The sequence below is a fragment of the Haematobia irritans genome, chromosome 5 (genome assembly GCF_050003625.1).
Source record: "Haematobia irritans isolate KBUSLIRL chromosome 5, ASM5000362v1, whole genome shotgun sequence".
Classification (NCBI taxonomy): Eukaryota; Metazoa; Arthropoda; class Insecta; order Diptera; family Muscidae; genus Haematobia; species Haematobia irritans.
In genome coordinates, this window is record NC_134401.1 from 9,642,569 (window position 1) to 9,655,852 (window position 13,284).

At 35.8% G+C, this 13,284-nt stretch overlaps 3 protein-coding genes across 4 annotated transcripts; 1 reads left to right on the forward strand and 2 right to left on the reverse strand.

Annotated features, from left to right (window-relative positions):
- Nucleotides 1-949: 949 nt before the first annotated feature.
- On the reverse strand, nucleotides 950-5,157 carry mars (guanylate kinase-associated family member mars). 2 transcript variants are annotated; one of them, XM_075310575.1, is made up of 4 exons: nucleotides 5,031-5,157; nucleotides 4,301-4,972; nucleotides 1,423-3,895; nucleotides 950-1,356 (listed from the first exon to the last, which is right to left on the reverse strand). In XM_075310575.1, the coding sequence occupies exons 2-4, from the start codon at nucleotides 4,856-4,858 to the stop codon at nucleotides 1,244-1,246; spliced, it is 3,144 nt and encodes a 1,047-aa protein (XP_075166690.1). In that variant the 5' UTR covers nucleotides 4,859-4,972; nucleotides 5,031-5,157; the 3' UTR covers nucleotides 950-1,243. The 2 variants fall into 2 exon arrangements, with proteins under 2 accessions (XP_075166690.1, XP_075166691.1); XM_075310576.1 differs by having other exon boundaries at nucleotides 4,301-4,958; nucleotides 5,031-5,152.
- Nucleotides 5,158-6,156: 999 nt separating this feature from the next.
- LOC142238136 (cytochrome c oxidase assembly factor 5) lies at nucleotides 6,157-6,703 on the reverse strand. Its single transcript, XM_075309689.1, has 3 exons — nucleotides 6,498-6,703; nucleotides 6,333-6,428; nucleotides 6,157-6,263 (listed from the first exon to the last, which is right to left on the reverse strand). The coding sequence occupies exons 1-3, from the start codon at nucleotides 6,600-6,602 to the stop codon at nucleotides 6,222-6,224; spliced, it is 243 nt and encodes an 80-aa protein (XP_075165804.1). The 5' UTR covers nucleotides 6,603-6,703; the 3' UTR covers nucleotides 6,157-6,221.
- On the forward strand, nucleotides 6,696-8,688 carry CysRS-m (cysteine--tRNA ligase-like protein, mitochondrial). The gene is made up of 2 exons (XM_075309687.1): nucleotides 6,696-6,866; nucleotides 6,943-8,688. The coding sequence occupies exons 1-2, from the start codon at nucleotides 6,853-6,855 to the stop codon at nucleotides 8,537-8,539; spliced, it is 1,611 nt and encodes a 536-aa protein (XP_075165802.1). The 5' UTR covers nucleotides 6,696-6,852; the 3' UTR covers nucleotides 8,540-8,688.
- The last annotated feature ends 4,596 nt before the right edge of the window (nucleotides 8,689-13,284 follow it).

Genomic DNA, 13,284 nt, shown 5'->3' on the forward strand with positions numbered 1-13,284 from the left:
TTTGAGGTTTTATCCTCCAGAGTTGTATTAAAGTTTGAAGTTTCAAATGCATAGAATCACTTACAAATTAGTATTTTTCGTTTTTTATTTATTCATTTACCTACTACTACAGAAATACAATTTCTTTTTAAACTACAGTATGTGAAAAATATTGGTATGTATTCAATTTGAATGGTTGTGTCACAATTAATATAGACACCACATTTTACCATAAACATTTTAAAACAAATGAAGAGAATTTGCTTGATCGAGAATGGAAATGAATTGAAAATTTGTAAATCATGTATTAACATTGCCAGTAAATTGAATCGATACAGGTAAAGAGTTCCACAGGCCAACGACATTGAATGTCTCAAAAAATCTAATAATTCTAATTTATTAAATCTTGCCAGATAAGCCTATTATTATTTTATAAGACAGGCTTATCTATAACGACTATATGGACGGACAGCGAGTAACGATATAACGAATACTTCGCCTTCTACTTTTTTTTACAAAAGTCCATTTTTTCTCTGTGGCAGACAGTGCCAACCGTTTTACTCTCTATGGCGGAGGTTAGATATGGAAAAATTTAGGACTACAGATTCTACATTCTCACACAATGGACTGAATAGTCTAAGTGAGTCTGAAATTTAATCGGGCTGCCACTTTAACCTAACCTACATTCTCAAGAGAACTTCAACACTTGTGGTATTACAATGGGCTGAGTAGTCCAAGTGAGCCTTAAATAACGGCCTGTCACTAAACGTAACTTAATCACGTATTCCAAAACGATTATTAGTTGCAACGCCTTGTTTAGTCACAAAATCAATAATGAACAGCAAAGCGTCAGAAAAAACGGCACTAATTCACATTTTACTATCGGGAAATGTGAGTGACATTTACATCTCCCCATTTCAATTCTATCCATTATGCAAAATAAACAAAAAAAAAAAAAACAAAAACAAAATTATATATAAAAGTCCGTATTATTTAGTCTATATATATATAAGAGATATAAAAAAGTTTAGGACAAACAATAAACACCCATAAAATTAAGCACATATCCAAGAGCATCTACATTGGAAAAAAGTAACAGCAATAATGTCTGTGATATTACACATGTACATACATATGGAATTATTAAATCAGATATGAATAGTAAACAATAAAATAAAGTCAAAACGTAAATGATGAATTCATAAACAAAAAACAATATAAAATATTACCATAATAAGGGAAAATTAAAAATTAACTATTATGTTTATTTAGGTATAACTATTTCGGAAGAGGGACGCAAACGAACTTTGCGATTTCTGAGCCTATAAATACCAAGTTTTTCGGGACCAGCTTCCGTATCAGATTCCTCATTGGAGCCTGAAAATAAGAAACACGAGGTCCTATAGTATTATTTCAAACATAAGCTTTTTAATTCTTAAATACCTTGTTCATTTCTCTTTAGATCTTCCTCATTTGAGGCATTGGATTCTTGATCGATATCATTATTATCGTCATCATTGTTAATTATAAATTTGAATTTTTTCACACGTAACTTCTCGTTAAATACTACATTTTTTAATATGGTTCTGCCAGTGCCAGGTGTTTTTAGAATAGATTTTCGTGTCTTCACCACAGGTGAGTTAAAGGTCTCATCATTGTTTTGCATCTTCCCATTTGATTGATGCTCTGTTGCTCGATCGTTCAGGACATTATCGAGAGCTTCCCGAAACTCTAGAATAGACTTTGTAAGTTTAGGTGAATCTTGGGAGGTTTTGCGAGCCATCATAAGTGTGTTTCTACGATTGGGTGTATCTTGGGAGTTCTTACGTGTCAACAAAGACATTCTGCGATTGGGTGAGTCATTGGAATTCTTACGTGCTAATAATGATACTCTTCTGTTCGGCGAACCTTGAGTAATATTTTCAAGCTGTAAAGTTGACAATCTGCGATTTGAAGAAGGTATAGATACCACCGTGGCTGCAGGAGAGAAATACTTTCGATCTCTTACTTTGGAGGGTGTTAAAATAACATCATCCGTATTTACAAGTAAGTTATTTGCCTTCTTCATACGCATTTCCGCTTGCTTTTTACGCAACATTTGTTGCAAGGCCGAGTTGGGTTTGGCCTTGGCAGGGGCTGCAGCTGCCTTTTTAACCTTCGTCAGGTTTTTAGGCTTCTTTTCCTTAGGCTTTGTTTCGTCGGGATCTAGCCAATCGTTGGCTTTCCAACGATTCAAATTTTCAAAACGTTTTTCCAGATTGTCGATTTGAATGCCCAACATAGACCAGAAGCCTTCCAAGTCCACAGCCTCAACATTTTTTGTTTTTTCACTACCATCGTCTGGCACATCTCCTATACCGGTTGCTCGAGCTTCACAACGATCGATTAATCCCTTGAATTGCATGAACTTTTTGCTAGTTAACAATCTAGTTTGCCCTATAGCTACATCAATCATATCATCACAATTGGCTGATTGTAGTTTCTCTAAATTGGCCGCTTTATATTCTTCCCATACATCACATTGCTGATGAAGTCTATCAATTTCTTCTTGTAATTGTTTTCGGAAGTAACGTACAGCCTCTACAGTTCTGCGAACTTCGGCGGAGTATTGGGGTGATGTTAGTTGCTCTGCTATAGTAATTTTAGTTTCCTCCAAAGGTTGGACTCCATCCTCACCAGTGGTTGCCAAATAAATACTATTACGCTTTTCTTTCTCTTTCTTTAGGCTGACCTTTCCACGACTAACACTTACAAATGGACTGAGATAATTAATTGGTTTATCATCTTCAACATTTGGCTGTTTAGTGGGCGTTCTCTCCTCATCTGCAACTTTTTCTGCGGTCAAAGTACGATCATTATTAACCCGATTCGGACTTCCATCACTATTGGCCTTTGCTTTGTATTCGATATCATCTGCTTTATCGACACAATCTTCAATGGATACATTAACATCAGAATATCTTATGAAGTTGTATTTTTTGCCAATAAGTGATGTAGGCAACGGTTTATTAAAGTCACTTGTCCCGCAGGGATTCTTAGTTATGTCTGTCGTTTCTTTTAAAAGATTTCTTTTTGCTGAAGCAGAATGACTGGACCTTTTTGCTAAGGTTTCAATGGGGCTGACCCCATCTACTTCCAATGTTTGAGATGAGTTCTTAAGTTTTGTTGATGTAACAAAATCATCGAAATGTATGGCATTGGTGAAATCTTTTGGAGTTTGTATGATCATATCGGCGACTAGACCGTTAGTTTGGGTAACCATTAAATTTAGAAGTTTAGTCGATGACCCTGATGGTGGTTTCACAGGTTTTTTTGCTTTCATAGGCTGAGCTAAGCGGGCATTTTTCTGTGTTTTTTGAGGAGATTTACTTAGCCGTTTTTTGACAACTTTCTCAGTTGTTCGCTTTGCGGACAATGGATATTTCGGTTTTGTTATTTTTATTTGTGGAACATCAGCTTTCTTAGCAGCTGCAGCTGCAGATGCGGATGCAGTAGATTTCTTCACAACCCCCTGAGATGGTGGTGGCATTTTGTAAGCTCGTGTTTGTGGCAAAATAGGTTTTACAATTTGTGGTTTAGGGTTTTTCGAAGCCGAATTTGTTTCGGGTTTACTTTGCAAGTTTGTAACTAAATTCTTTGGAACTTTTGTGCTGGATTTTGTAGATGAACTTGTCGATGGCACCACTTTGTGTTTTGTTCCACTTGGATTATTCCCCGTGGTTGGCTCAGGGCGAGAGGGCGTTTTATTAGCAACTGGTTTAACCACTTTCGTAGGAAAGCATGTCGTTGTGGGTAAAACTTTCCGGGCAACATTTATTTTCTTTGATGTATTTTCATCGAGGCAGTTAGATTTCTTCTTGGGTGGTGTTGGAACTACTGTATATATAGATTGCCGACTTTTAACTTTTTCCTTGACCTGAGAATGGATAGAAGAAATTAATTACAAACTAATCACTTTTTATAAAGGTAAAAGCATAGTGCAGTTCGTCATCTATGTGTAAAGGTGTATTATGCCAAAAGGATTCCCGCTAGATGGACTCACTGTATAACGAGAGATCTAGGAACGATATTGACGTTAGGCACATTTTTATACACATAAAAATGATTGTACACGCTCACAATAATGTGGGATATCAGAATAACATAAGGACCCTTTAATACTTGAATATGCATACAACCCAAATGCCTTCAATTAGGGTGTTTTTCAAACTCACACACATACATAGGGTATGTACAAAAATGCAAGCATATGGCTACCCCAATGCATCACATTTACTTTATTACTTTTATAGAAACAAAAAACCCTAAAAAGTGAACTTACAATATCCATAGGATTCTTCAGTCCCTCAGGAGGTTGAAACCCTTGATGATGACCCTTGGGTATAAAGGATGCGTGGCTGGTCCCTACTGCTGATGTGGTTGCCACCGTCAAAGAGTTTGTACTACTTCCAAAACCGGTGTCTTTGCTAACTGCCGATACGAAGGGCTTCTTTTTTAATGCCTCACTTTTTTTCTTTTCCTGCATAGCTTTCTTCTTGTCTCTCCAATCCAGAAAACGTAGAATAAAAGCTTCTTGCTTCTTAATCTTCGCAGGATCTCGGGCTGTAGGAACAACCTTGGCTTTTTTCCTGTGTATTTCTTCTTCTTCTTTTTGAACCACAACATTATTTGTTTCTTCAATTTCCTTATTCTCCTTTTCAGCATCATATTTTTTGTGTTGTGGTGTTGGACTGATTGATATTTGCCTGGAAAGCTGAAATTGGTCCCTTCTATTTTTATTACGATTGGCTTCCTGTAGTTTGCGATTTATCCTATTGTGTTGTTGCGGTGACAATACTTCCTTCCGCTCCTTGTATAAAGATCTTCGGTAATCACTCATTTTAATACAATTATATCTCTTTTTTAACTATATTGGTGATGCAGTGAAAATATCAGTTGGAAGGAGGAACGCTTAAATCCCCTAAACAGCAGTTTTGCAACTAAGTATAAAAAACTACATATAAATCTGGTCAGGCAAATGCAGTTCAGTCAACATATGCAATTATATTCACCTTAGTCAGAACACAAACATTCAACGAGACGAAATACAAATTCCAATACTTCATGGACGCGCTTGTTTTGGCTGCTTCCTCTTCTTAGTTTGGATTAAAAATAAGTTACTTCAAATAATGGCGGCTAGTATACTTTGCCATTCACAACGGAACATCACCATTCACAATAAAATGTAAACAAATACCAATAAAGATAATTTTGCAGCTGATGTATGAATTCAAATGGATTTCAAATGCGGGAGAACGTAATAGATTGGATTTCAAACAATAGCGTCTCAAAATGAGTTGAATTCGTATCTGTCATTGGCGTTCTTAGAGCCCTAAAATTCCTCAAAATCTATTTTTTATTTAATTATTTATATTTAAAATTACATAAGGAATTCAAAACCATTAAATTTAACGTTAATTTTATTGAAATTTGTCATTAAAAATTTAGAAGAAGATTTAGAAGAAGAAGAACATGTAAACCTTTACTATCATTAAATTGCAATGGACATTTGATGCTTTAGACTTTTGCCTTCATTATCTTAATAAAAATGTGTACGTTTTAAGTCATAATTTTTCTTGTGGAACATAGTTCTACCCAGGGGTTTATACAACAGGTTTCACAGCCATAGAACAATATTTAGCCCAACTAGATTCCATAGTAAATTTTCGAAACGATTTCCTGTGTCCGTTCCATGTTCCAATACTGCCATGTATTTTTTTTTTAAATTCTAGTAAAATTTGTAGTAACCATAAGAAATACATAAGCCGTTTTGTTTACGAAGATTTCGTTCACACAATGTTAACGATTGTCTACATTTTGTCCGATATGACATCTCTAGCCCGCGAGAAATGTTTTTCTGTGCTAACGAAAATCCCATGAGGAGTTATTATCGATTGTTTAAATTTTGCTCGCATAAGAAATATATAACAATACTGTGTTATCGACGGACATAATGTACTATAAGTACATGGCAACTACGTTATCGACAGCAATGAAAACCCTGAACAGTTACAACGGCTCACGTATTAGCGAAATAGCCATGTGTATTAATGCTTATCCTCTAACTCTCCGGTTTGGATTCCCTACGTTTTAGCTTATGCCATAACAACCCGGCTTCTGCCACAAAAATCAAAAGAATTGTTTAATATAATATATTGTTAACAAAAATTAATATATTTAATAATTTAATACATAAAACAAGATTAATAGCCTTTATGACCCCTAAAACGCATCCGGTTATCGAGCTATAATCAAAACAATACATTTGCAATTAGAATTCTGTCAAATTTACAAAATTTGTTAAAAGCTCCTACCAAAGATCTTTTACATTCGAAAAATGTATTTCGGAGAACTTGGCATTCCTCGGGAACCAAATTAGATTGTAGGCATTCTCGGGGAGTACGTTTATCCTGGATTAAAAAGTTAAAGAAGTCAGTTCTCATCGACCATGATGGTCCAATGAACGATTACTTACTTACCTTTTTGCAACAATCACTTTCCAAAAGACACATTTTTAAATCTGCCCTTACGCCAGCACACGCTGATGTATCAGCCAGTTTCTCGTTTTCCTCATATCGCATCATTTTTACTGAGTGTTTATGAAAGAACAATTTAAAGAACAATTTAAGAAAATATTGTTCTGGAAGCAAAACAATTACAAAAGAAGTCGTATGGTGTTGCCATACTACGCATTTTTGGTGCAGCTGTCAAAAAATTTCCATTTCAGTCATCTGTGCACTTGTCAGCGATAAAAAGCCGCAATTGATTGTTTACGTGCATTTAAATAACTTGCAATCGGAGAATATCAACAAATAACAAACAACTCAACACAAAATGCTGAAAATTAGGTAAGTGTTAATAAAGATTCTATAAAATTTACAAGGTAATTCATATTTTTTTGGCCAAATTCATATTGGCTTTTAGCAAGGCATTGCCTTTAGCTGCATTTAAATTTAACCCCTCGCGAGCCATGTGTACTCAACATCACTGGTTTAAACCACCCGGTGTTGACACAGGAATTCGCGTCTACAATTGTTCGGCAAGACGACAAGTTCCTCTTATTTTACCCCATGAAAACTATATAACATGGTATAGCTGCGGCCCCACGGTCTATGATTCCTCGCATTTAGGACATGCCAGTTGCTACGTTAAGTTGGACATTATACAACGTATCCTTAAAAATTATTTCAATTTTAATGTCGTAACCGCCATGAACATAACTGATATTGATGATAAGATTATACGAAAGAGTCAGGAAAGTGGGAAAAATTGGCGTGACATCTCACGTCAATACGAATTGGAATTTTGGTCAGATTTGAGAAAGCTGAATGTGAGTGAACCGAATATAAAAGTACGTGTTACAGATCACATGCCCAAGATTATTGCCTACATTGAGGATATTATTAAGAAAAAATGTGCTTATGTCGGCAAGGATTCATCGGTATACTTTGATGTTAGACAATTTCCCATTTATGGAAAACTACAAAATTTGAATATGGATGAAGTTAGCTCCGATTCGACTACGGAGGCGGAAAAACATCAAAAGTTGGCTTCAATGGATTTTGCTCTTTGGAAGGCACGTAAAACCGAAACAGAACCGTCATGGTCTTCTCCTTGGGGTATGGGTCGCCCCGGTTGGCATATTGAATGCAGTACTCTGGCTAATATGATATTTGGTAAAAGTGTGGATATACATGCTGGCGGTTTGGATTTGAAATTCCCTCATCATGAAAACGAGGAAGCCCAAAGTTGTGTTTTTCACAACACCCGACAATGGGTAAACTATTGGATGCATACTGGTCACTTAAATATTAAAGGTCAAGGTGAGAAAATGTCCAAATCTTTGAAAAATACAATTGCCATTAGCGAAATGTTAGAGCATTATACTAGCGAAGATTTTCGTATGGCCTGTGTCCTTTCCAACTATAAAAATTCCATGGAATACAGTGATGAAATGATGGAAACTGCCCGTAATACCTTAAAGAAATTCTACACATTTAAATCTGACTGCACTGCCTACTTGACGGGCAAGAAAATCGGATCAAATATGATATCATCATCCATTATACATAATCTCAATTATTGCAAATCCAATATAGATTATTGCATTCGCGATGATTTCGATACAGCACGTTGTATAAATATTCTTCTGGATCAAATATCGGGAATTAGTAGATGTATAAATACAAATCCCAAAGATGGGGATTTATTAATTACCGCAACATCTTTGGATGCTGTGGCCGCTGTTAGCAACTATGTGGACCATGTATTGCAATCATTTGGTTTTGCTGAAACTTTGCAAAGTCAAGCCATAAATGTTCAGGATAATTTGGATTTTAATGGTTTGTTGGATGACATACTGAATACACGGAAATTGATACGTGAACGTGCTCTGAGTGATAAGAATAAGGTCTTGTTTGAAGTTTGTGATGATTTGAGAGATTGTCTACGTCAACATGGTATTGATATAAAAGATCATGCCCAAGGTAGTTCTTGGAATTTAATTAGAAATAAGAATTAATATTTATCGATAAGCATAGCAATAACTTTTTTTGTATTGTTAAATTTTAATACTCTATTCATGAAATGCAAATGTATTCTCCTTTTTGATGTTCATCTTGAAACAAAGTGGGGGTTTTGTGTGAATTAAATTATTATTATGTTGTGAAATTTTGTAATAGTTTATTATTATATATAGGATAGTATTGTTTTAGGGAATTTGAAAAGCATGGCTTAAAACTGTTTTTTTAATTTACAAACATTTGGTCTGGTTGGAAGGGGAATCTTTCCGAAAATTCACAGGCAGTAATTGTCATTAAATTCTACACCCCGAAACCCTTATATGTTGTAGTTTGATATCTAACCTAACCTTGATCGCTTTGATCTGAGCGAATATGAATATACCAGAAATTTTGGCTCTAGACCCCAGCCTACCACATTCCGACTCTATCTGGTCCCGGTCATACATATATTCGTCATAAGGTAGTGGTAGCCATTCTTAAACAATTTTGATACAGCATAATTTTTGGGACAAGGAAAAAAACTTTAAATCTTGGAAAAATCGATCAATGTTGGACTCTCATTTTCCCATTGTCAGAACTTTAGCTTATATCATATGTTTCTTATTTATCAACCTAACCAATTGTAATAAGAAACAAGTAAGGAAAGTCTAAAGTCGGGCGGGGCCGACCATATTATACCCTGCACCACTTTGTAGATCTAAATTTTCGATACCATATCACATCCGTCAAATGTGTTGGGGGCTATATATAAAGGTTTGTCCCAAATACATACATTTAAATATCACTCGATCTGGACAGAATTAGATAGACTTCTACAAATCTATAGACTCAAAATTTAAGTCGGCCAATGCACTAGGGTGGAACACAATATTAGTAAAAAAAATATGAGAAACATTTAAATCTGAAGCAATTTTAAGGAAACTTCACAAAAGTTTGTTTATGATTTATCGCTCGATCTATATGTATTAAGGTAGAATTACATACCATGCGTTCAACGCGTTAAATGCGTCCGATGATTGAAGAGTTGAAATTTCTCTTTGAAATCGAAAGCTCGAATAGTCTGCCGCAAACAGAAAAAAATCAACCCTTCCATCAACGCACGGATTGACGCATGGTGTGTAATTCAACCTTTAGAAGTTTAGGGAAATTAGAGTCATTTTTACAACTTTTGGATTAAGCAGTGGTGATTTTACAAGGAAAATGTTGGTATTTTGACCATTTTTGTCGAAATCAGAAAAACATATATATGGGAGCTATATCTAAATCTGAACCACGCACGCATAGCTACAATGCTAATTCTACTCCCTGTGCAAAATTTCAACTAAATCGGAGCAAAAAATTGGCCTCTGTGGTCATATGAGTGTAAATCGGGCGAAAGCTATATATGGGAGATATATCCAAATCTGAATCGATTTCAACCAAATTTGGCACGCATAGTTACAATGCTAATTCTACTCCCTATGCAGAATTTCATCTAAATCGGAGCAAAAAATTGGCCTCTGTGGGCAAATGAGTGTAAATCGGGCGAAAGCTATATATAGGAGCTATATCTAAATCTGAACCGATTTGGCTGATATTTTGCAAGTTTTTCGAGACTCATAAAATATTCGGATGTACGGAATTTGAGGAAGATCGGTTGATATACACGCCAATTATGACCAGATCGGTGAAAAATATATATGGCAGCTATATCTAAATCTGAACCGATTTTTTCCAAAATCAATAGGGATCGTCTTTGAGCCAAAACAGGACCCTATACCAAAATTTAGGACAATCGGACTAAAACTGCGAGCTGTACTTTGCACACAAAAATACACCAACAGACACAAAGACAGACGGACATCGCTAAATCGACTCAGAATTTAATTCTAAGCCGATCCGTATACTAAAAGGTTGGTCTATGATTACTCCTTCTTGGCGTTACATACAAATGCACAAACTTATTATACCCTGTACCACAGTAGTGGTGAAGGGTATAAAAATGATTTAAACCCTTTTTTGACTTATTTTGTTTTGAGAAAGAAGACTTTTGGAGTCGCAACTTTCAAGAAAAAATATATCTACACCCCGTTGAAGATTTGATAAAAAATATAATCCTTTTTTTGTCTTATATATGTTTGCACGACCCATTTAGTTTTTTGGTGTGAAAACCGAACCTTGTACCGACCTTTTATCGTTGCAAGTTGATTAGTCGACTTTAGTCGATATAAAAAGCCGATTATGGCCTATCGCATTACAGTTAAATTAGTCGATTTTGTCTTTCAAATTTAAAAATTACAAAAAGTTGACCTCGATTTTTTTCGACAAAAAGTCAAAGAGTAGACTTTCGACTTTTGTATACCTAGAACACGGAAATGCCCTGATATACACTTAAACGTGCAAAACATCTAATTTGATTTAGATATGTCTCATGTTTTTTTTTTCAAAAATTATTTAAAAAATTATTAACCGATTTTGGCATGATACATGGTATCTGAAACGAAAATGTATTATATTTTTTTTTGTGTGAAAAATATATTTTTTGTTGATTCAATGTTAACCGATTTAGTTTGGCATGGTACTTGTTTGGGTTAGGAGTATAGTGGCAGCCTGATATTTCAGGCTGACTTGAGACTATCAATTCATTGTAATCACTGATCAGCATTACTGAGAGGTGAAAAAGTGTCATACTTTTTTGTGTGAAAACTATATCTTTTATTGATTCAATTAACAAAAATGTGTGGTGTTAATTTCAATTTCCGAATACACCGTACCTTCTGCCTTGACAATTCTGAGTCATTAATGGCGTTTTGTATGCACCCCGACATATATTTGAGTATCTTGCTCTGTAAAATGACCTAAATAGAAAAAAAAATGGATTATTGGGCAGCCATCATCGAGCAATGGCGTTCTGCATCCATACTGGAATATTTTTAGTTTTTATTTTGCTCTATAAAATGACCTGAATAGAAAAGTGCATTGGACTGGCTTATTGGGCAGCCAGTGTGTGATTAAAGAAAGGCCGAACATAATTTTTGAAATTTTATGTGCACTACGTTATTTTGCCGTGTCCAACGTCGAAAAATTCGGTCGTAAACCGAACATTGCAAAACCGAAAATTGCAAAAATCATGTTCGGCACTTCATTTCATCACAGTCCCATGTACTTTTCTATTTAGGTAATTTTCAGAGCAAGATAAAAAATATTCCAGTATGGATGCAGAACGCCATTGCTCGGTGATGGCTGCCCAATAAGCCATTTTTTTCTATTTAGGTCATTTTACAGAGCAAGATACTCAAATAAAAAACAAGTATATACGGCCGTAAGTTCGGCCAGGCCGAAGCTTATGTACCCTCCATCATGGATTGCGTAGAAACTTCATCTAAACACTGCCATCCACAATCGAATTACTTAAGTTGCGGTAACGCTGTGGACCGATGTGGATCAATTTTTGCACGGTTGTTAGAGACCATATACAAATACCATGTACCAAATTTCAGCCGGATCGGATGCAATTTGCTCCTCTTTGAGGCTCCGCAAGCCAAATCTGGGGATCGGTTTATATGGGGGCTATATATAATTATGGACCGATGTGGACCAATTTTTGCATGATTGTTAGAGACCATATACCAACACCATGTACCAAATTTCAACCGGATTGGATGAAATATGCTTCTCTTAGAGGCTCCACAAGCCAAATCTGGGGATCGGTTTATATGGGGGCTATACGTAAAAGTGAACCGAGCCCATTTTCAATACCATCCGACCTACATCGATAACAACTACTTGTGCCAAGTTTCAAGTCGATAGCTTGTTTCGTTCGGAAGTTAGCGTGATTTCAACAGACGGACGGACGGACGGACATGCTTAGATCGACTCAGAATTTCACCACGACCCAGAATATATATACTTTATGGGGTCTTAGAGCAATATTTCGATGTGTTACAAACGGAATGACAAAGTTAATATACCCCCATCCTATGATGGAGGGTATAAAAAATCGGTCGTAAATCATAGACTTTGGACACGGCACAATAACGTAGTACATATAAACCGAAAATTGCAAAAATCATGTTCGTGCTTAAGGCTCAAAACCAGTTTCCAAATTGTTTTCCTATTATATGTAGCTATTCATTAACGCTAGGCTCAATAAAAACGATTGGAGGGCGGTCTTCGGTGGCCACGCCACAGCTTGATATTTAAGATTGCTTCTTGTGGCCTTTAGTAAGATCGAATTCCGCTTCATTAAGTGAAGAAAATATTATGTTCGAAATATCACCGAATCAAGTTCTTGCAAGCGCAACAAATGCTTAGCTCTATTGAGTCTTGTCTTTATCATGCGCCTTGGGAATTTGCTTAGGTTAGGGACATCATTTTTATAGTCGATACCCAACAGCGTTTGACACTATGGTGGGTTCACTTTGAGAAGCATTGAATCATAGAGAAATTTTAACAGCATTACTAAAAAACCGTTGAAAACATTTTTGATATTGCATCGAAACAGGGATTGAACCCTTTGTATGTAGGCGGGAAAGCCAAAATAAGAAGATACGGCCTAGCCTATGTTGAAGGATATGATTCAAAGCATCAATTTAATAAGTTTTTTTTTCCTTTAAAATAACAATAAGGTTAGGTATAGTGGCTGCCCGATATTTCAGGCTCAATTAGACTATGCTGTCTATTGTGATACCACAGTGGTGAACTTCTCTCTTATCAGTGAGTACTGCCCGATTCTATGTTTAGCTCAATAACAAAGCCAAGTCCG

Bases quoted from the DNA above. Each gene is read 5' to 3' on its own strand.
- mars (XM_075310575.1), bottom strand. From the start codon at position 4,858: ATGAGTGATTACCGAAGATCTTTATACAAGGAGCGGAAGGAAGTATTG. The intron at 3,896-4,300 runs GTAAGTTCACTT...ATCCATTCTCAG, and splicing joins TGAAGAATCCTATGGATATT to GTCAAGGAAAAAGTTAAAAG. The intron at 1,357-1,422 runs GTATTTAAGAAT...TCTTATTTTCAG, and splicing joins TCTAAAGAGAAATGAACAAG to GCTCCAATGAGGAATCTGAT.
- LOC142238136 (XM_075309689.1), bottom strand. From the start codon at position 6,602: ATGATGCGATATGAGGAAAACGAGAAACTGGCTGATACATCAGCGTGT. The intron at 6,429-6,497 runs GTAAGTAAGTAA...TTTTTAATCCAG, and splicing joins AAAGTGATTGTTGCAAAAAG to GATAAACGTACTCCCCGAGA. The intron at 6,264-6,332 runs GTAGGAGCTTTT...TTTTGATTATAG, and splicing joins TCGAATGTAAAAGATCTTTG to CTCGATAACCGGATGCGTTT.